The 22285-nt window shown below is 41.9% G+C and overlaps 1 protein-coding gene across 3 annotated transcripts in view; it reads right to left on the bottom strand.

Annotated features, from left to right (window-relative positions):
- MAPK11 (mitogen-activated protein kinase 11) overlaps nt 1-18997 on the bottom strand; it is a 30101-nt gene extending 11104 nt beyond the window's left edge. For 2 of the 3 annotated variants that reach the window (XM_071733791.1, XM_071733792.1), the window contains exons 1-6: nt 18792-18997; nt 4993-5122; nt 4000-4058; nt 2777-2888; nt 365-394; nt 181-228 (exon numbers count right to left, since the gene is read on the bottom strand). In XM_071733791.1, the coding sequence (XP_071589892.1) occupies nt 181-228; nt 365-394; nt 2777-2888; nt 4000-4058; nt 4993-5122; nt 18792-18904 (492 nt within the window). In that variant the 5' untranslated portion in view covers nt 18905-18997. The remainder of the gene's footprint in view (nt 1-180; nt 229-364; nt 395-2776; nt 2889-3999; nt 4059-4992; nt 5123-18791) is intronic. The other variant, XM_071733790.1, reaches the window with a different exon arrangement.
- Between the last annotated feature and the right edge of the window lie 3288 nt (nt 18998-22285).

Genomic DNA, 22285 nt, shown 5'->3' with positions numbered 1-22285 from the left:
TTACTTGTGTTCATACTAAATTAACATTGGAGAGAAAACACTTATTCATGGACTTCCTATGCCAGGGGAGCAACAGTTGCAGACAGTTTAAATTAATGGAGTCAGAAATAATAATGGTAGCTGTTTTCTCAGAAAACTGTCATCTGGAGAGCTTTGATAACATTCTTCATTACAACCTACCCTCAATTCACAGTCTTCATTTACAGCGAGGTTACTGGGCTTCAGGTCCTACAGCAGAACAGAGAGAGTCAGTCAAGTACAATTTTAACCTTTTAAAGTGCATTATAACTGTGCCTTAGTAAACCATTTGATGCACAGAGGGACACGCTTTGTTCATTTTTATTAAAGCAATAAGTGAACTCACCCGGTGGATGATTCCAGCTGAGTGAATATACTGTGAAACAAGAAGGAAAAAAAAGGTAAGGTATGAAGTTAGAGCTAAAGGAAAGTGCAAGTCACTTATCTTTTTGCTTCTGAGACTGATGGCTTTTATTTATAGAACAGACTTATGTCACACTGCATTTTCAGATGAAACGGAAATATGACGAACATCAAAACCTTGTTTTGTTTACCCAGAACTTGATATTTCAAGGAAGCTAAACATGAAGACTAGATTGTACCATAAAATGTAGCCCTTGCAGTGATTTTTCTGTCAAAAGTCTCTTAGCAATTTGGAATTTATCCCAGTCTTATCTGGCTGTCCATGCTGGTTGGCTCAGCAAAGACAGGGCCCTAGGCAGCAGTACAGTTGACTCCCTGTTGATGGAAGTCACCTTCCTGTGCTGTGAACACGGAATGTGGGTGACAGCTGCTCACAATCTGGGACAGATTAGTGATCAAACACCCGCCTAAGACACAGCACTGACTCAGGCCCACTTCCAAAGCAGGGACCAGAATCTGTATTTCAATGGCTCTTTGGTCTCTCTGCTATTTTACATAAAACATTAAAACTCAAAAACTGAGAAACACTTACTCTGTGTACTGCTCACTTGTTAGGACTAACAGCCCGTTTATCTATGATCTTACTGACAGGATCAGCAAGACTTTTGCTAAAGCCTTCTTACCTCTAAAGGTGAACTTGCCTTCTTTTCTAGGAGCAGAGGTTACACTCAAAACCTGAATGTCAGCTGGGAAAACCCAAAGAAAAGAGCAGGGCATTCTTCTTGTGCAAAACCTACACCCCCTGTCAGCAGGACAGGGCCACCCCTGAGCTCTCCTTACAATGAATGCAGAACCAAACCACCACTTGCAATAGAGTGAGCTGTGTCCCTGCTCTGCTGAGACCAGGGCTCCTCTTGGTGCCACCAAGCAGTGCCAGCTCAGGGGCTTGCTGGACAACTCAGCCCCACAGAATCTGCAGGGCAAAGCCTCTGCTCCACACTGCTGAGCACACCCACCAGTCAGCCCTAAGCTCACCCAGGTGTGCAAACACACCTTGTAATGACTCCAGCATAGATGTCAGCCACGAGACACACATGATCAAAGGTTCTCTGACTACTGAGACATGAGAATTTAAATTCCAGAAGAGACGAGCAACCATCAACCCCTTTCTTTTAAAACAGAGTCAGGAATGTACCTGAATGCATTTCTGAAATTAATATTCACTTTAGGCCACAACTTTTACTATTATTTAGCTCTGACACAACGTAGTCTTATATTCAAAACCACAAGCTGGATAATTAAATCCAGAATCTATCTTCCTAACTCAGCTATTAACTTAAGTAAATGAGACAAAGCAATTAAGAACTCAGTTCTGTAATTTTTATTCACTCAGTCCTGCACTTAAATCGACAGAACCTGCATGTTTGAATAAGAATTACTGTCTCAGGCACCAGGTGACTTGCTGAAAATCATGTAATGAGTATATTTCCAAGTCAGTATTACCATGGCTTGCTTTCCAACAGGCAATTATTTTCCATGTCTAAAATATCAGTTGTTGTTAAGTTAGCTACTAAAGTAGCTGACCTCTCTTTTCTTTTTGCTTATACCAGGGAAAATCAAAACTGCTCCAAGAATATGCTTATTACCTAGAAATGGGAAGCATTTTCTACATCTTTGCCTGTTTACAGACACCTGTATGTTTAATGTCAGCAAATTGATACATTTTAATTTTTTCAGAAGAAAACTTTGCTACAACTTAATTGCTGACTGGCTGTTACCTAATTGTATAAATTTTAACTGACAGGGCTAACAAACAATGGCTTTACAACACCCAGAATAGAACCTAGGTGACTGTGCAACATTGTACATTGCTAGGAAAAGTGCAATTTCTCCACCTATGTGATGGTCTCTACAAAAATCAGGGCTGTGTAGACTACCTATATAATACTACTTTTTCAGACTGGCACATGTCTTTCAAAGTACAAATGTGAGTTACTTGCCATGTTGCTCTTTATCAATTTCACATACTTCAGAAGTTTTATCACCACCTCCTTGCGAGAGGTGAAGTGTCTAAAACACACATCATGTGCTGCAGAACATGTTCATTGAGACACAAAAAGCCAGTGATTCCCCTTCAATAAATTAAATAGAGACTGATCTAAAGTTCCTGTTTCAGGGGAGTATTCACATGTATTGCACATGTAACATTAGCAGGCTTGGGGTTTTATTTCTGGTTAGAAAATTGATCTGATAATTTCTGAAATAATTTCTGCTATCTTCACACTCTTCAAACATTAAAAAAAAAAAGTGTCTAAGTGCTGTCACTGCAATGAGCCAGTCATTACTACAACGTAGTAATGTTGCTGACTCTAGAATTCCTGCATTCAGCCAGTACCTTAAGACCTCGAAGTAACTGATAGATAAGAAACTGTATATGGTCATCTGTTAACTTCTGGCATTTCACAATGTTATTCAGGTCAGCACCCATTAAATTTGTCACCAGATACCTGTGAAAATAAAAAGGAGAAAACAAAGAAACAAACCTCATTTAAGAATGGCAGAATGTACATGTAAAGAGCAACTATACACTCCCATGTAGATTCCTTTTTTCATTTTTTACTTAACACACAGTTTATGTCCTTTAAATCAGCTATGAGCTTTAGTAATGAAATAACAGCTATGAGACTTACTATAATGACCAATAAAACCCCTTACGGTACATTAAAAGCTTTCATCTCTAATTTTTCCATGACATAGTTCAGTGAGGGGAGAACAGATCATATTTTGGGACAATAGGAAGCCTCACCCAACATCATAGTGGGAGCCTGAGGCACTGGAACTACAGTACCTGCAAGGCTCCAGAGTATCTGATGATGTAGATTAACATTGGATTGGTGAAATAAAGAGTGTTTTGTGCAACTTCCCTGCCTGCCCCCACTGGAATTTGGGGTTTTGTTTATTTGGTTTTTTGATAACTTTTGCAGAAATGTTGACTCTTTTCCAAAAGCAGTGCTGGCACAAAAGTACCATACCCAGTTCTCATTTCTGTAATTTCCCTCCAGAGTCAAAGGAATTTGGCCACTAATTTCCACAGAGATAAAAAAAAATATTACTTACTATTTTTTCTGCTAAATTGTTTATTTAAGTTCTTATACATTGTGTAAACCAAGAGAAGCTCAGCATAAATTGTATGTTTGAGTAACACCAAAATACACCTAGTCCTACGTTAGTCAGGAATCTAGCCTAAATTTAGCTTATCTCAGCCAACAGAATACTTTCCTGCATTCCTGAAATATCTCATCAATCCCAACTGTGAAAAAATAAGCTACAGCTAACACATAATTGAATAAAGTTTTAGGTTTACTGGCATTTTATGCAGCATCAAACCATTCACCACCTGTCTATATTATTATTAATTATAGTAAAAAAGTACAAAACTTATGCCCCTCCTCATGCATCCTCTTTTGTGGAAAAATTGCAAAAAGATTAATTGGGCTTCTTCACATAAAGCCAACTGTGGTTGCAAGTCTATTAGAAAATTTTATGCTTCCTTTCTAAAGCAAGAGTGGTACTTAGTAATTCACAAAACAGTCAGAATGATTTAAAAATTTTACTTACACTTCATTAAAATTTTCTATTGATGTTGCAGGTGTAAAAACATCTAACAATCCTATAACCTGAAAGATGAGGGAATTGACATTTTAGTTTTAGCAGTCTGTAAAGCAACACGTAATCATTGACAGGGCCTAGTGTTTTGGGGATGAAACTTAGAAAAATATATGGTCATCAGGAAAACTTATTGCAACTAGCACTTCAGGTAATCTATACAGGAATAGCCTCAACTATCTCCATGACCAATAGAAAATTATATAAATTACAAAAAGCAATTACAACAAGGCTTTAGAAAACCAGAAATAAAGGCAAGAAAAGCTACCTCATTATAGAAAAGCTGATGAACGGCTTATCCATTTGCTATACTTAAGATTACACACCATTTCATGAGTTATCTTATTCTGTTGCCATTTAACTGTTTTTAGCATCCTTTGCCAGGATATTCTTCAATCCACTATATTTTATTCAGGCTTCAATTCATCAAGTTACTTTAATGCAGGTAGACAGTCCCACTGAAATCAACCTTTTGCCACATAAACTTAGAACAGTAGTCAATCATTTGGGTCCTAAGGTTCTATCTCTCATCTAGATATTACACTGTTGTTAATTTCATGAGAATATCTGCCCTTAATTTCCCAATGGAATTCAAATTCAGCAAAAGCAGGTGTGAGGTGCTTTTTTCCCCCCAGATGTTTCAAGAACATCCAACAGAAGTGAGCAGAACACTTACTACTTGTGTTAGGAGTAGTAGAACCAGCTGGTTTGGATTTCATTAGCTGTATCTTCAAGATGAAATGATGTAATTTTTCAACAAAAAGCCAGCCTTTTACTAAAAGTGACTTTGCTACGTGAGACAGGTAGGTCCACCCATCTTCTTGGGTAGCCACAAAGCTGCATATACTTTTTTAAAAGGATTGTACCTAAATGAAATTAAGCCTATTTTGCTAATTTTGACATAAAAATCCAAAGGTTGACATAAAAACACAAGACTCCACTTACGTTCTCATGCTTCATGTGCTTAAGCAACCTAAGCTCTCGGTAGGTCCTCCTCGCATGAATAAGTGATTGAAAAGGCCTTGAAAGCTTTTTTACTGCCACCTTCTGTCTTGTTTTTGTATCATACGCTGAACTAGAAGAAAAAAAAAAAGTCCATGTTGAAGGCACGTTCTACTTCAAAGCACTCAGCTAGGCCACTGCTCTCTTGGAGGTTCTTAATCCTTCCCTTGCCCTCTTTCACCTTCTCCTTCAGGGACTGCAGCTGGCAGAGACAGCAGTAATCCTGAATATTTAAAGACAGTTCCCTTGCTCTCCATCTAGCAAATGACTAACTCTTATGATAATGTTCAGGACTCATCCCCAGGTAACCCTTCCCCTTGTGACAGGAAAAGTAACCAGAGAATTAGCTCCATGGGTGCAGCTCCAGCCTCCAGCTCCAAGGTAAGGCTTGTGGGGAACTTGGGGATTGATGCTCTGGGCCTTACTGAACAAGCTCAAGTCTTTACTAATAATCAGGAATGCTGCCATCATGTCTAGCAGTGTTAATTATCTATGTGACCATTAGCTTGCAAGATGACAATACCACAAAACTGGAATCAAATTAGGATGCTGACATAGCCCAGACCATAGTTTCCTTTGAAAATGCTGGTAACAAGTGACCGGGTGATACACTTGAGCCTGCAGATCCTGCTGACACGAGTGTCTGCTTAACTTGACACAGATGGAGATGCCCCTCTCATGAGGGCACTAAATACATGTCACCATTTGCACAAGAGGCAGACCCACTGGTTTTTGTGCATTAGCAAGACATGACAAGCACACAAAGCCACAAGTAAATGTTGCCTGTTACACAGCACAGGAAAAAAAAAAAAGATCCCTGTAATGTATTACTTCATGGCATTATACAGTACAATTATAAAACGATGCTGTTTGCTACCTTCTCTTGTGAAGAAAACAATAATTCTTAAAATACTCTTTTCCATTAAGTTAAAATTGTGTTCAATTAAAGTACCTTGAAATTCTCTGTTTAGTGTGGATTAACTACCTGTTCTTGCTAGGAAGCATTAGCAAGCCCAGAACCTTCACACATTCCTCTTACAGAACTTTTCTGGTGTTACAAACACTGAAATTCAGATAGTATGAAAAATGCACAGAGTACAATCACAACAGTCACACCAAATCCTGCTAGCTCCTTATGAACAGTGTTTTCAGCACTCCTGCAAATCATGGTAAGAGACACCTCCTATAGACAAGAAACATTGATTGTGCCTGGAGTAGCTCCCAAATTAATACACAAGCCTATAATTAGCCCCAAATAGGTGGACTCCTACACATATTTGATGCTGCTGAAGTAATGAAAAGCCAGATGAAGATCAAAGCCTCTTTATTTGCAGGCAGCTGGACAACAAGGTGGTGTTTCTAACAAGAAGCAACGAAGGATACAAGCAACAGAAAGGAAGAAGAGTGTCATCCAAAAGGTGGTAGTGATCCAGTTATCCTAGTTATCCTAGTTATCCAGTTATCCTAGCATGTACCCAACCCCTGTGAAGGCTAATGCAGGGCACAACCTACCAACAATTTTGTTTAATAGAAACAGAGTAAGAAGAAGTAATGAAACTTCTTGCAGGCACCATGGAAGAACAGAGTTATTGATGGGATAAATAAAAGAGATAAGCAGATTACTTGCAAGCATCTCAGAACTGGATCTTCAGGGAAGTTTTAAAGGTCTAGAGGATTGTGGCTTTGCTGAGCACCTGAGAATAGCATTCCCTGAGCAGAAGACAGCAAGCACAGGGAAGAAGGTGAAGACTGGCATCACCACTCTGAAGAGTGGGTGGAAGGGATGCAAGAGAGATACTTCTTCTGACAGTAGGGTAGAGACACAGTTATTCAGGCCATGAGAATGCCACATTGCTCAAAATACATGCAGTAGTTCGGGGAATGAACAGTTGAGAAGATCTGAAAAAAGAGGTATCTTAAATCTCACATGACCGGCCACTGGGACAACATGAAGGTTGTACAAATATATCTGAAGAAATAAAAAGGAAGCTGAAGCTTAGTTGTTAAGGTAACAAAGATTAGATATAATTGCACATTGTGTAATCCTGACCAACAAAGCCACTGGAGAAGACTGCCAAGCCTCACAAATACATACTCCCCATGTCCTTTCCACCTTTTTTTTTTCCAGTGAAAATGGAAATATTTATCCAGATAAATAAACAACATTGCCCAAAACAGAAGTCTGTGCTTAACATTTCAGCTCTTCTGGTAAGTCACGAGCCTTCCCACTCATGCTTGTACCAGTTTGTGAAATACTGTGCACATTATACAAGACTAGGAGGAATTAGGTTTTAAATCCAGTTATCACAATAAACATCCCTCTCCTCCTGATTCTAAGGTCAAATGTGGGTTTCAATGGTTTAAAACCAGCTGATCTTTAAGATGGATTGCTTTTTATCCTCCATATGACTTAAAGCAGCAAAGCTTTCAGATAGTATAAAGCACTGTTTTTTTATCTTCAGTAATTCTTATGACAGCAGCTTTTTAGAAGCAGGATGGAAGTACACAAGGAGAGAAAGGAAAAAAAAAACCAAACAAAAAAAACCAAAAAAAAAACCAGTAGGAGGAAACAAATGGTAACTTGAGTCCTGGGACTTCCAATGGGAAATCATTAATTGAAGCTGCACAGGTCAGGGAGTGACTTGGTTTAAATGAGTTCCTCTGCAGCCAAGAAGCTGTACCCAATGACAATTGGTGCTAATGCCTTCAGGCTCTTTCCTTGCCTGTTCTACCATCATTATAATTCAAGTTATTAATAGTGAAGCATTCAAAAATACAGATTTTCCATTATTTGAACTCTCATTTGTGAGATGAAAAGATGACTTGTGTCTGTGATCCCATTTTGCAAGTGGCAGGCCATTGCCTGCATTCCTCCCCAAGTACACTTATACCTCTTATTTTAGACTCTTTCTCCCCCTCCTGCTACTATATTATCACAGCTGAAATCTGGGTTGTCCCCTGAATGCCTCATCCTGAGTATGAAATCCCTTCCCTTCTGCATGATCTCTCTGAGAGTGTTCAGTTTCCAGACAAGTCCCTGGACAGGATGACTTTATTCCCACTCATGGTGACTCTGTGGGCTCACTGCTGCTTGGCACCTGCAACCTTTCCTTGGGGGCCTGGGAGAATCCCCTGAATAAAATGATTTAAAACAGCTTCTTAAAAACAAAACCAACAAAAAAACCCAAACCTCAATAAACCCAACATGCTTTCAACCAGATTTATTATCAGATAAGAAAAGGGTTGGGGGCCTTCACCTTCCCTTATCCTACCTAACACTCAGCTCACATCCTCCCCACCTCAAAATCTAGACTGGAGAAGGCTTCTCTGCCAGTCTCCAGGTGTTTGCATTCCCTCATAAGCAACTGCCAGAAATTTTCAGCACCTTTTTCTTTTGTAGTGTTATTTTCTGCTGTTGTGTGTGCTTTGAAGCATGGGCTTCAGCTTTGTTGAACAGCTTTTATTTATACCTGGCTTATACACACACCTGGAAACAAACCATCCTTCTAATAGTTCAGCTCCTGCCTCTTGATTTTCTTTGAAACTACTTATTCTGAAGCGTCTTACCTCTGATTATTGTGTTACTTCAGGTAGCTGGACAGAATAGTACTATGGACATAAACTTTGACACTTGTAAGGGGATATCATCTCCCACATCTCATCTATTCTTTACTGTTAATATTTAATTTGATGTAAGCAGGGAAAATAAGTGACTTTTTAATTGCATATTGTCAGTGAGTATTTCTTACGTTACCAGAGCAATAAGCTCATCTCTCAATAGTGTATGGAAACATCACTTCAGAGTTTCTACCATAATTTTAAAAGAAACATTTTTGTTTTACAAGAAACAGTTTCGTAACAATTTCAGCAATAGCTTTTTCAGACATGATCATTCTTGACCCAGAACTCTCTGAAGTTATGACACATTTTCTGCTGTCTGTCCTTTTCAAGATCAAGGATAAAACTTCATTATCCTGCTTACAAGGATGGCCTCATTTTAACACAGATTAGAAACTTTTGCTTAGTGTGATTTTCAATCATTGCTTAAATTAGACCTACCTTCTCAGTGTTGTCAACTCCTATACTTAATAATTCTATTGAAGTTTCACTAGATTAAATATGAAACACCTTCTTCCCAGTTCTTAAGGTTTCAGAGAAAAGTTTGAACATAGGAAGCCAAGGCAGCCCAAAAACTCAGGAGGCAAAAAGCATGGGATGCTTCATGCTTACTTCAGGACTTGTGATGGGGGATGACATTTTAGTAGCTGATGTTTATGAACCTGGCTGTTCAGATATTTCCATACAGATATTTCCTTAGTACTCAAGGACAGTTTCTCCTCTGTGGTTGCTGAGCTGTTATACTGGACAGACAAGCCATTCATGTGTGCAGCCTGCCCACACCCTTCAGGGCTTTCAGGATTAGAAGCACACTATTCAGCTATGGCTACTGAGCCTTTAGGATCAAATTTGCTTCAACACCTGAAGGGGCTGCTTGTGGGAGCCCAGCCTAACAACCCATGCATGGAGCCAACTCATGTCCTATTTGGAACACTCCAATGTCCAGTGCAGGAAGAAATCCTGGGATCAACTGGTCTGCTTGGACTACACCTGGCTCCTGATTTTCTTAACGCTTTGGGCTGGAGAGGGCTTATTAGCTGGGCACGGTACTACCCCAGAATGTCCAGAAAATGTTCAGCTTGAGCACAGTGTTTGGTCTACTGAGGTCTCTTCATTCCTGGAGCCAGCTAAGGTCTAGTTAATGAAAAATGAAGGCATTACCCAGCTTGTTTGTACATGGTACCAGTCTTGTGTCTGCAGGGAACACCCCTTTAACTCTAGGTTACCTGGATAAGCCAATATTCCATCCCCATCACCCCAGATAACCACAAGTGTTTGGCTGTCTGCAAAATGAGATTTTATGCTTTTGGAAGCATTATATCTGGACAAATAATTAGGTAATCTTATTCTAAGTGATTCATTTGGGGTTAAGTAAAAAAACTACTGGTAAGACTAAGTTCCAATTTATTTTATATACTTCACTGTGTCAGCTTGTGAGGCTGTTACCCCTACATCACCATCAGTTTGAAAACTGGTGGGACACACTTTACCCAATTTGGACAGAATGTTGTACACAAGCAGATTCTTAAATTTGCCCCATGACACTGGGGCTGGGTTTTTTCCATATTGTTCTAGGCTTCTGGTTTTATTTGTTTCAATGCAGACAACACAAGTTTGTTTCTTTCATTGGGTCACATCCTTGCAAAAGATTTCCTATCATACGAAAGTGTTAAAAAAAAAAAAAAAAGAAAAAGTGCAGTTCATGCTCAAACACAAATTCACATCAGCAGAACTTTACTGATTTTGCTAAGGAGGTTAACATTCAGAAAACAAAATGAAAAGTAGACAGAATACCTGCCACATGTTTAGTACAGACACAACTTTAGGTCTTATTCACTGATCTCATCATCCTTTCATGTACCCGGTAGCTCCTCCCATTAATGGAGATATGAATTTCATTTTGGATAAATATCCTTTAATTTTTAAGATTCTGAATTCCCAAAAACACAAGTAACAGCAGCAGAAGAGTGTATATGAGCAAGCACACATAGTGAACCTAATGATTGAAGTAGGCAGCCCTGACTGCATTGAGCATTGTAAGCAAGGAAGATGAATAGGGGAACACACAAGCACCTTGCCCTGGGATATCTTCCAGTGCTCAGTCATGGACTGCAGTGAATAACAAATCTTTCTACATTCATCAATGTCATGTAAGTGAAAGAAAGTCATTACACGAATAATATGGATTTTGTTTAAAAGGTTTAGTTTGTGAGCTTTGTCTTCTGGGTCTTCTCGAGGATTTTGTTCTTCTTTTCTAAAATACAATTTTTATTGGCAATGCAGCAAGAGGCCAACAGGAAAAGGCTACTTGCAATAAACTTAAGTTAAACAGAAAAAAAAAAACCCCGAAAACAAAAAAAGCCCAACACCCAAACCAAAAAACAACACAGGAAACCATTCATTTGTTGCTTCTTTATAACTGTTCTGCTACTTTCTGCAAGATCAGGTTAGTGATTTCCACTCTCCAAGTGCTAGATTTAAGGTTCAGAGTGTCTATTTGTTTACTAAATCACAAGACATATGAGCCCTGAAAGGAAATCACAAAAATGAGATGGTAGCAAGACAAAAGGTGGGAGGATGAGTAATGGGGAGCTCTGAAATGACACTTTCATCCTCTCATTGAGGAAAAAACCTTGCTTCATGATGACAGGTTGTGGTATTGTAAAATTACACCCCCAACACTAGAATATTATTCAAACACACCATGCTGAGCTCTGGTATCAGTTGTTTTGGCTTTAGAACAATCTCTGCCAATTCCCTCAGATTAATTTACTACTAGATCTAAATACAGAAGTACAAAATATCTCTTACATACACAACATAATTGTTCCATAACCAACAGAGAAATACATACATAGTTTTAAGCAGATACTGAAAAAAACACTAAAAAAATAATTGCTATCCATATGTTTACATTAAAAGGAGGTTGGTGCTGTATTCATGTAACAACATGATCACAGTAATTCTGTATCACCTTCTGAATCCACAAACTATTTTTTGTTTTCTGATCTATCTCCACAGTGAGTTAAATATTTAAATAACGTTACAGACGAGCAGTCACACTTTTCTAGGTAAAGTTATAGACAGTACAGCTTACATCAGTGGGACTGATGCACTTAAAATCATGCTTTTGAGAAAAACATAGAGAATGTTGGGGTAATAAGCTGTTTGCTTCCTCAGCACGTGTAACAAACCCATAGATACAAAAAAAATAATGTATTTTAGATAGCCTATAAACCCAGTGTCAGCATGTAAACAAGAAAACCTGTCAGCTGCAGCTAAGCCAGTACACTGCTAGTGATAAATGTGTTCTATTCAGCATTTCATTAAAAAACAATGCCAGGTAGCTATAAATTGTGGGTTTAGGATTTACAACTAGAAATACTAGTGGTTAATCTAGACAAAGTTTAACATGAAAAATACCAGCGCTTTCAAATACACTATGTAAACCTAAACAGACAAAACCTCACTTGCATTCTTGTCCTTTTTCCTATTCCTCCCCCACTTCCCCTTCACATTTCCTGTCTCCTCTTGCTACAACAGCCAAAATATTAAATGATAGCTATTTGTCCCTAGGTCACAGAGGTTTTGAAACACCTTCTACCTTCCTGACTGTATACACACAACTACAACACTGGATTTTTGGTACTGACTAGCTAATAAATTCTGAAATTGCAAACAGCTCATTGGGAAGCTGTGTTGAAGCAACCAGACTCTGAGACTTAAGGAGTTGTAGAACATGGAACGGGTCCCCCAGCAAATTGCAAACACAGTGACAAGTGAGTGTAGGAGAGGAAGGCAGTCACCTATGTCACTGCTGCATCCTGCAGTCAGGAGGTACATATTGTAAGAAGTCATATTGAGGTAGGAATGGAGGAGATGCTCTGCAAAGAATTTGCATTCTGTTCATGTGTTCCTACAGCCACACAAACAGTTGTAATTCCATGATTCTTGCTGTCTTTCTGCTACAACCAGTTTTTTCATCTTGTGCCCCCTTACTCTCCAAAAAAAGATCTTAATTCCTCTAGAAAGAAGACTTGCACAAGACAAAGTAGTCATCTTCACTTCTCAAGCTTGCCTTTATTTCACCCGTCCAACAACTCCTTCTATCAGTCTCTTCACACACATACAGATGTTTCTCATCTGCTCTCTAACCACATTATGGACTTTGTGACAGCATCATACCTAAAGATCTCCAACCCAGCCATTCTTATCCAAACATCTCATTGCTGATTCAATCTCCTTCATGAAAAGTATTCTTAGATACTTCTATTTTCAGTAGGAACCTTGCCTGATTCCACTAATTACCATATCACTTCCCTACCTTTCCAACAGCTAGAAAATACTCAGGATGAAACTGGAAAAAGGAATCATGATCCATCTGCATTCCACCCTAGTACTCCAACAAAACCACTCTCATCAAACTCTACAGTGATGTCTCCCTGGGCAGTTTTCAGAAACACTCTTCCATCTTCCTTCATCTTTCACAAAATTTCTTGAACTTTTGACCTCCATTGGCTTTGTAGCTGCAAATCCCATTCTGTCTTTATAGCCATTAACTATTTCACCATGTTCCTTTGAGGGGCTTTCTTACTCTGCAAGATTTTTTTGTTGCTTCAGTTCTTTTCATCCATTCATTCTAGCAATGTTGCTGGAAAGGTGCTCCTCCTAGCCTGTAATGTTGATCATGCAGCTCCCTTGTTTAGTTCCCCCTATTGCAACCTCCCTTTCAAGGCCTTGTTTCTAAGTATCATTATTACATGTACTCACTCTTAAAAGATGTCCTGTCTCTGACTGGACTCCCATGTCAGCCTTCATCTCTCACTCAGTTTTCAAGCAGGTGTTTGAATCAGTTTAGAAAGGTTCCTTGTAAATCTTTGCAAAATTAATGAAACATTTCAAAACTTTCTCTCTGAATGAGCCATACCAAAACCAGGGAACTGCTAAAGGATCTTGGACAGCAGTATATTAACAATATTATTTTAAATATTTCCAATAAAATATAACCATAAACATATCTGTAGGATAAAGTTCAGCCTCTGTACTCACATTGGAAACTGAAGACTTGATTCATAGGAGGAGCAGCCCAAAGAGAGTCCATTGAAATGAACTCTATCTACACGTGTCTGGGATTCTACCTTTAGCCTGTAGAGATCTCTATAGTCTCAAGTTTCCAGCTGCATTTACACAGAGCAGGTATGTGTTACTACGACTCTAAAGGCTTATCTCAGCATTTACTATTCAGACAAGCATGTATGTTACAGTGATACTTATTGTAATTCAAACAACCTGATCTCATAGTTGAAATCATATACTTTGTATCACTTCAGCTAAGTAAAAGATCCCTTTAAAATATATATCATGCAAAAGTCACAAGCTTAGATGAAGAGGTTTTTTTGTCTTTGTAAGTCAAAGACAATTTTTATCAGCTTTTTTTTTTTTTTTTTAAATATCATGCTACCGGGTTGTCTCAGCATTGCCTTAGAGGTCCTCAGTGTGAAAAGGACAGAATCAGCAATGTGTTCCAAGATACCACCCCTCAAAATAGTTGAGTGTCCATTTGATCAGAAGCATGGGATGGGGTGGGTGGGGAAAAGAAGAGGTTAAATTTCAGGATTAAACACTTCTGCTTATATTTTTCCACTTGTACTTCCTCAAAGCAAAACAGAATCTTGAACACCACCCCACCCTCCCCTATTTTTACCCAAAATAAGCCAGGACACAAAAACTTAATGGATCTTAAGCTTGCACTTAGAGATAGCAGGATGGAGGGACCTGCTAAGCGCTGCACTGTGTATATGACTTAAGTCAGGTGTTGTTTTCCCACTTTCCTTGAACAGAGGCTGTGCCATTACACTCTGAATTAGAAGGCCTCTTTTTATAAATCTGTTATGTCACAGAAGCTCATGCTAGGCATTGCATGCTCTTAAAATGAAAAGAGACTGACTGACTGCATGATGTAAGTCCTATTGATGCCAACAGCCTGTAAGGAAACACTGGAGGAGTTCGTGGTTGGGAAGAAGCTCTGGGCTCACTTTGGTTCACCTTGTGAAGTCTGTTCTTTCCAAGGAAGGCAGAACACAGAGCCTGCAATATGTTAATAGACAGCAACCTGTTGGAGAGATCAGACAGCATGCTGCAGAAAGCTGCCTATACCTCCCAGGCAAAAATAGGACTAAGTAGGTTGGAAGACAGTTTACAAAAGCTGGCATGAAAAGAGGCATGAAGGCTTTTGAAACCCCAGTAAACCCCTCAAAATCTATCCACGTTACGTAAGTTGCGGTATAATAAAAAAAGTCTTCAAAAAAATCAGAGATGAAGCTTCTTTCTCAAGCAGGAGGTAATGTCAGCTCCCAGAGGAAAAGGCAGACAGGTACCAAACCACAGAGAAGCTACCAGGGTGATACAGCAGAGAGGCTGCAGGCTTGGGGTCCAATATATAAGCAAGATCAATGGGACAGCTGAAATACTTGCAGACAGGCAAAATTCTTATTTAGAAGACAGTCACAAGGAACAAGTGTAGTCAACCCTGAGACAGGAATTCTCTTTTCTTTAGAATGGAACCAAGATGGTTGTAGATTAAGATTATCTTGTGAAAAGTAAATTTGCTTGCTTCTCATCTAAATGTCTTTCAGCTTAAATGCTGCACTCTTGACCTCTTGACGCAGAAATGTTTTAAAAAGTCACAATTAGCAAGGATAGAGCCTGGTCTGTAAGAGTCAACCAGCTCTTTGACTTCTGGGAGACATAAATCTAATTTTGAGGGCGACCACTGTGAAAACATAGTTTTCAAGAAAACTTTAACTGAGTTTTGACTTGAGGAAGACTTAAAGTAACTGTCTAATATAAAAGGTTCAACTTGATAAACACAGCTATAGCACAATAAGAAAACAACTCCAAAAGAAACTTGTGTATGAAAATCTGATACTTTCTTTTATGCAAACAACCCTTGAAAAAGAAAATACTAAAATGTAGTGTTGAAGAATCCATTTATCACTGTAAATATAATTAAAATTACCATACACACAAGCACCTCACTTCCACAGGGCTTTAATATTTCTTCCTAAACTAAAAAAAAAAAAAAAATCAGATATGACAGCAAAAACTGACAGAACATCCACCACCTTGAATGGCCACAGGAAAAAGCCCAGGTAAAAATGAAGCCCTCATCAGAATTAAAATATAAGAGACAAAAAATGTACTGCAAGGGTGAAGTACTTGAGGGAAAGACCTCACAGTTCTCTGCGGTTCATACAGATGCTGAAGTGCTCTGCTTGGCAGTGTGGCTGAGTTCTTCTGAGGTTTTCCTAGAACTGTTTATGATGTGTCATAAACTTAGAAAAGCAGTAGGGTTCTTTAGGCTATGGGAAGTTTGCTTTTTATACATATGCAACATCTAAATAAAATTTTAAAAGCACAACAAAAAAACCAAAACCCAAAACCACCACCACCACAAAGCCCAAGAAAAGCATACTGGAAAGCAATGTGCTTGATAAAGCACTTTTTAAAAGTGAACCTGTTTAAAATCAATAATATATACCTCCATAGCACATTCATTCTATAGACACATTCTCATATAAAACTAACCCAAACATGAATTCTATTAGACTTATGGAATGTCAATAAATTGGGCTAAAACACAGCCTCCTGACACAAATTCTACGGATTTTGAATTGCAAGACAATAAAAAGGGCAAGCAGAAGCTAGCTTAAATGCAAATACGTTTCTTATTACCAGTTGTCACTTCAGTTGCACAAGTCTGTCAGATGTGATTAAAAATTTCCTGTAAAAAAAGCATAGGGTAGAACTAGAGAAGAGCTTCACTGAGGTAGAAAGATTTGTCACTACTACTTTGTTCCTGTTTTAAAGCCAGTGTTTGGAGTTCAGGACCTTGGCTTCTATTCAGCAAAGCACTTAAAAATTATTTAATTCTAGAGTTTTCTGTAAGACTTAAATATGTTTTTAGATATTTTACTGAATAGGAGTACAATTATTCAGAAAAGCAATACAGCATATTACTCTAGGGAATGATTGTGTCTCACAGGTCTCCTGGGTAAAGCACATGGCACACAGATGGGAAAAAAAATCAATTTCAATAGACACTAAAAATAGATGGCTTTTCTGAGAGATGTGAACCTTTTCCTCACATTCAAGCTTCTGTTTGGGTTTATAGTTCATCGATGTTAACAAGGCTATTAATATCAAGTAATAATTTATTGCTGTATTCTGTTCCTAAATGTATAGAGTAAAGCTTTCCCATAGCATCTCCCAGTCTCCATTTTATATCCTAGATCCAAGTCTTCTCCATCATTAAAATACTAGGATTTCCTTGGCTTTGCAGACAGAAAAGTTAAGTACAATGAATTAACAACACTAGCAGTTAAAAAAACCCAAAGCACCAGCTGTGCTGCAAGTGAACCACCACATGTTTTCATTTCCTTCTCAATTTCTCAAAAGTCTTGACATCTCATTACAACATTCAGCAGAGTAGTTCTTCACCTTAAAACCATGTCGGCATAAATAGGGAAAAAAACCAGAAATGCAGTTCCAATTGGAACAAGACAACAGTTACTGTCCCAGTGTATATCCCACTCCCAGTCTGTAAAATGAAAGAGGAGAAAGTGAACTAGGGTTATATAGACTGAACAAAATAGGTTCTTGTGAAACTATTCACACCAGACAATCACAGGACTACCCCCTTAACTACAATGGCAGCTACCAACAGTCACTCAGTATCTACCTAGATTTCGCTGGTACAACCACAAGCCTGAAATAACAGCAAAGAGAGCAATTCCAAGATACTTCAGACTAGTCCTGAGTGCTTCTGCTGGTTGCTGGAGGCTTTGTAAATACTTTTCTTACTTAGGATTGAGGCATTTCACAGAGCTAGATAAGGAAGTGACAAATGAAAAACTCCATAAATGTTCTCTGGCGTCTGATCACGAAGAGAAAAAAGCTATTGAACAAGTTCAGTCCATGACAAAAAAGTTGAGTTCCAAAAAAATCTTTTTTATACAGTACATTTATTTAAAAGACCATATGGACTATTTTTCCATAATTCCACTTAGCCAGCATACAAAAGAAATGATTCCTTTACAGAACCCCCTTAAACACCACTGTAATTTCCAAAAATTGATTCAAAGCTCTTATAAGCTATTTTTTTTTTTATTTAATGCACGCTTAATTATACCCGTAACATACGAAAATATTTGCCCAGTCTGCATTGGGAGTTCCCGAAAGTGCAAACCTGAGATAGTAATTATCAACAAAAGGGAAACATGATTAGCTGTGATAAACCTTTACACAATCCTAAAACGCCGAAGCCCCCGGGCGGCAATCTGCCCTAATTCGCGATTCTCCCGGCGCGGCCGGGTGACCCCCCTCTCCCTCTCAGTCAGCTCAGCCGACACGGCCCCGCTCCAGGGGCTGTTCCCATTGTGTCCGAGGACAGAGCCCCGCTGTGTGTCCCGGTCCCCGCGGAAGGGGCACCCACACCACAGCCCGGGGCCAGCAGGGCCGCAGCCCGCCGGTGAGCCCTCCGGGGCGGGCCGCAGGCACAGCTCCGACAGCCGTGCCCCGCCGCAGCCTCCCCATCCTCCCCGCTCGGACACGCCATGATTGTGCAAGATTCTCGGCTTCGGGGCAATTTCCATCTCCCCGGTGATGCGAGCGGCCCCGCAGCGGTCGCTGGGTTCACCGGCGCTGAGGAGCGGCGCGGCCAGCGGGCCCGGCGGGCAGCCGGCGGCACCCGCACAGCTGCCCCGTGAGGCGGGGAGCGGCCGAGCGGCTCCCGCCCTGAGGGGGACCGCGGAGGGAGAGCAGGTTGCCCGGGTTACGGCCAGGCTTGCCTCTGACCCGCGGAGAGAGCTCCGGCGCTGAAACCCGCGGCTGCCCGGCGGACACGCCCCCGCCCCGGCACTCTATCGGCGGGCCCCGCCGCCGCGCAGCCGTCCCCCTGCCTGCCCCGCTCGGCGCTCACGAACCCCGGCGCCCGGCACGGCGGCCTCGGCCTCCCGCCTCCCCGGCATTGTCTGCCCCTGGGGGCGGCGCCGGGGCTGCCCCCTCCGCTGCCGACCGGCAGCACCTGCCGGCTCCCGGCCCCGCTCCACCCGCTCCGCACATACCAGACTGAGCCATAGGCGCCGGAGCCGACGGGGGTGAGGTTCTGGTAGCGCTGGGGCACCTCCCACACCGTCTTGTTAAGCTCCTGCCGGTAGAAGGTGCCCCGCTCGGACATTTTCCCAGAGCCGCCGCCGGCAGCGGCAGCAACAGCGGCAGCCGCCCCTCAACCGGGGCGGGGAGCGAGGCGGGCACCGCCGGCGCCGGCGGGGAGGAGGGACCGGGAGGGGAAGGGGAGGGGAAGGCGGGAGGCCGAGGGGGTGGGGGCAGTGTCCGGGGCCGGGAGAAGCCCGGGCGGCAGGGAGGGGGCCCCTGTGCACAGGCCCAGGAAACCTGGGATGGGCTTCGGAGTCCTCCTGGGGTGCCAGCCGGGGGGGGTCTTGGGTGTAGCGAGGGCCGATCCCGCCCCGGAGCGGCCGGCATCGCTACCGGGTAGGCGCTGGCAGCGCATCGGCCGCCCCTGCCGGAACGTGCGGGAAGGAGCCGCACGGCGGCCCGATGCTCCCCGGGGGGGAGGTGGGGGGCGGGCGGGCATGGTCATCCAGCCCTTCGCCTGGCATCCGTCAGCCTTGTGAATGCCTCGCTGACACTTTTCACCTGAAGCTCTCCCTCGCCCTCAAGTTCCCCCTCGGTAGGGTTGCAGCGGGAGAGGCGGTGGGTGAGCATGCGGACAGGTCTGGGTCGGGGCATCCCCCACGGGCGGTGGGGCCAGCTGGAGCTCCACCAGCCGGCGAGAGACTTCCTGGACTCCTGATATCTAGAATGTCCCCTGAAAGCATTGGCTCCCACATGCAATCAACACCTCCACTTCTCATCAAGGAGGTCTCGAACCCACAAGAAAGCAGAGGGAAAATATTGAAAACTTGAAATCTCCAAAACCCACTCACCAGTTAAAGTAAAATGTTCTCTGGTTTGTTTACTGCTTTTTTTTTCCTTCTTATTCTTTCTTTTCCTTCTTCAAAATAAGCTTTATACAGTGTCTCAGTGTCTTGTGTAATCACTGTAGCTCTACTGCATGTATATTTTTGTATCTGTTATTTCCTTCCATAACTTCTTATGCATCCTTGAGCACCTCTAACCAGCCTGGTTGTGTAGATTGCTCTGCACCTGCAGAGCAACACCTCTCTTCAGAACATTCATGTAAGTCCACTGTGTTCCTGTATTATGAATTTCAGTTCACTTTCACAAATGGATGCTCATTTCATGATAGGACATCACTGAGTTTACAGAACACTTATGCTTGAGGTTGGAGTAGTTGTGAGCATGACATGCCAGAAAGCAAGTTTTATGAATGCTCTGGACACTGGACGGTTCCTAGCTCCGAAACCCCAGCCCATGTTGCATGGGAGGACTTCCATACTAGGACTGCCTGAGTAAACAAATGCCATCAACTTTGGCCTTTGTTCAGTGCATTGCAAATTAAAAATTATATAAATCACTCTACTAGAGCCATTTATGTGCAGCCATCCACTCAAGGGGTACTAAGTACTCCTAAAGGCATAACTGTGTTTTCTCATTTCTACACTGCTCTAGTGCAACAGGCTTCTCCAGTCCTCTCCAGACTGCTCCTTGGTCCCACTTGAACTTCTATGCTGAGGGCACAGTACTTGAGGGAAGTGCTAAGTGTGAAAAATCCAACAATAGGTCCACTTATTTTTCTCAGTACCACCTTTTTGAGTTTTAAAATCAGAATAACAATCCAGTCACTCTACACCAAACCAAGAAGTAGTCCTGCACCTCAAGGCAAGTGGCCCCAAATGTTTCCCAGTGTCACAACGAAGCACATAATTCTACTTGCTGACTTTTACTCTGCTTGGTCTCTGGAGGTGGTTTAGCCTCTGGCCCTCACTCACTCACCAAGTATTAGATTATTTCTCATTTACTGCCGCCATGATTTATGGAAGTTGACTCTATCCATATCTGCTTCTAATTGTGCAGTTTCCACAGTAGTTAATTTCTGTCTTGCTTTTATTTTCAGTCACTCTCAATTTCCTGTCTTCTGTGAGCTTCTGTCAGTCATTTGTATTGTAAACATGACTGAGATTGTGCTTGATTACCTTGTCTTATTGCATGCTACATATAAGATGTACTACTCCATGTAATGAGGGAGATATTAGAAAACGTAGAGACTGGAGGACAGCACACTTGAGTTGCCCCAAAGCTAGGTAGGCTACAGGTCTGCAGAAGCTTCTCATAAAGCAAGCCCTGACAGCTGCTACTCCCACTGCAGGAGCAGCTGATCCATCTTTGCTGACTCTGCAGAGGTGCGTGAGGGAGAGGTAGCACCCTTGTCAGCTGCATTCTTGTCTTTTAGTTCCTGTTTTACAGGTCACTGAGGTCTGTGTGTGTACAAGGGAGAGGAGAGTGTGTGCACTCCCAAAGAGGTGTGAAGACATAAGGAAGAGATAAGGTTCACGGCTTCCTCTGCATGCATGTTGCTTTCTTAGGAACTTTCATTTCCTAGACATGAAATAGTTCTACACTGAGGCTGTGTTGGGTCTGCCCATGGATGCAGCTCTCTGAGACCCCACCTGGAGTACTGCATCCAGTTCTGGAGCTCCTATGACAAGAAAGAGATGGACATGCTGGAGCACGTCCAGAGAATGTCTAAGAGCATGATGAAAAGGCTGGAGCACTTCTCCTGTGAAGACAGATTGAGAGAGTTGGGGTTACTCAGTCTGGAGAGGAGAAGGCTCTGGGGGGCGTTTTATTGTAGCCTTCCAGTGTCTGAAGGGGCCTACAAGAAAGCTGGTGAGGGACTTCTTAAGTTGTCAGGTAGTGATAGGACTAGGGGGAATGGATTCTGACTAGAGAAGGGTAGATTTAGATTAGATGTTAGGAAGAAGTTCTTCACCACAAAGGTGTTGAGACACTGGAACTGGTTGCCCAGAGAGGTGGTGGAAGCCCCATTCCTGGAAGTTTTTAAGGTGAGGCTGGACAGGGCTCTGAGCAACCTGATCTAGTGGGAGGTATCCCTGCCCGTGGCAGGGGGGTTGGAACTGGATAATCTTAAAGGTCCCTTCTAACCCTTCCAACCCTGAAAATTCTATATTTTTAATATTCTATAATTCTATGAAGGGAGGCTATGAAACTGACATGGACACTGCTCACCCCCTCCTGTCCTGCTCTGATGTCTGAGTAACTGACAGTTCCTCACCATGAGTGCTGATGGCCGGAGGGTGACAGGTCAGCAGGACTCACTGTGTATCACTTTCAGCATCACAGTGTGGCAGGGAGGCCCCTGTGCTGCCGTGGGGCAGGCTGAGATGCTGGGCAGTGTGTGAGGTAGCACCCAGCTCTGAGAGCCCCTCAGGTAGTGAGCAGGGTGCCAGGGGTGGCTGTGAGCCCTGGCTGCAGGCGTCAGGAGGGGACACACCGTGCCTTGAATGCCTGGCAGTTCCTGCAGGTACCAAAGGAAGAAAACTTGCTGCTGTAGCATGGCACTTATTTTCTATTGTGGCTGTTCTTGCACTGCAGAGTAGAATCCTGCATTATTCTC

This window comes from Heliangelus exortis, chromosome 1, assembly GCF_036169615.1.
Source record: "Heliangelus exortis chromosome 1, bHelExo1.hap1, whole genome shotgun sequence".
NCBI classification, from domain to species: Eukaryota; Metazoa; Chordata; class Aves; order Apodiformes; family Trochilidae; genus Heliangelus; species Heliangelus exortis.
This window is presented reverse-complemented; position numbering and strand designations above follow the sequence as displayed.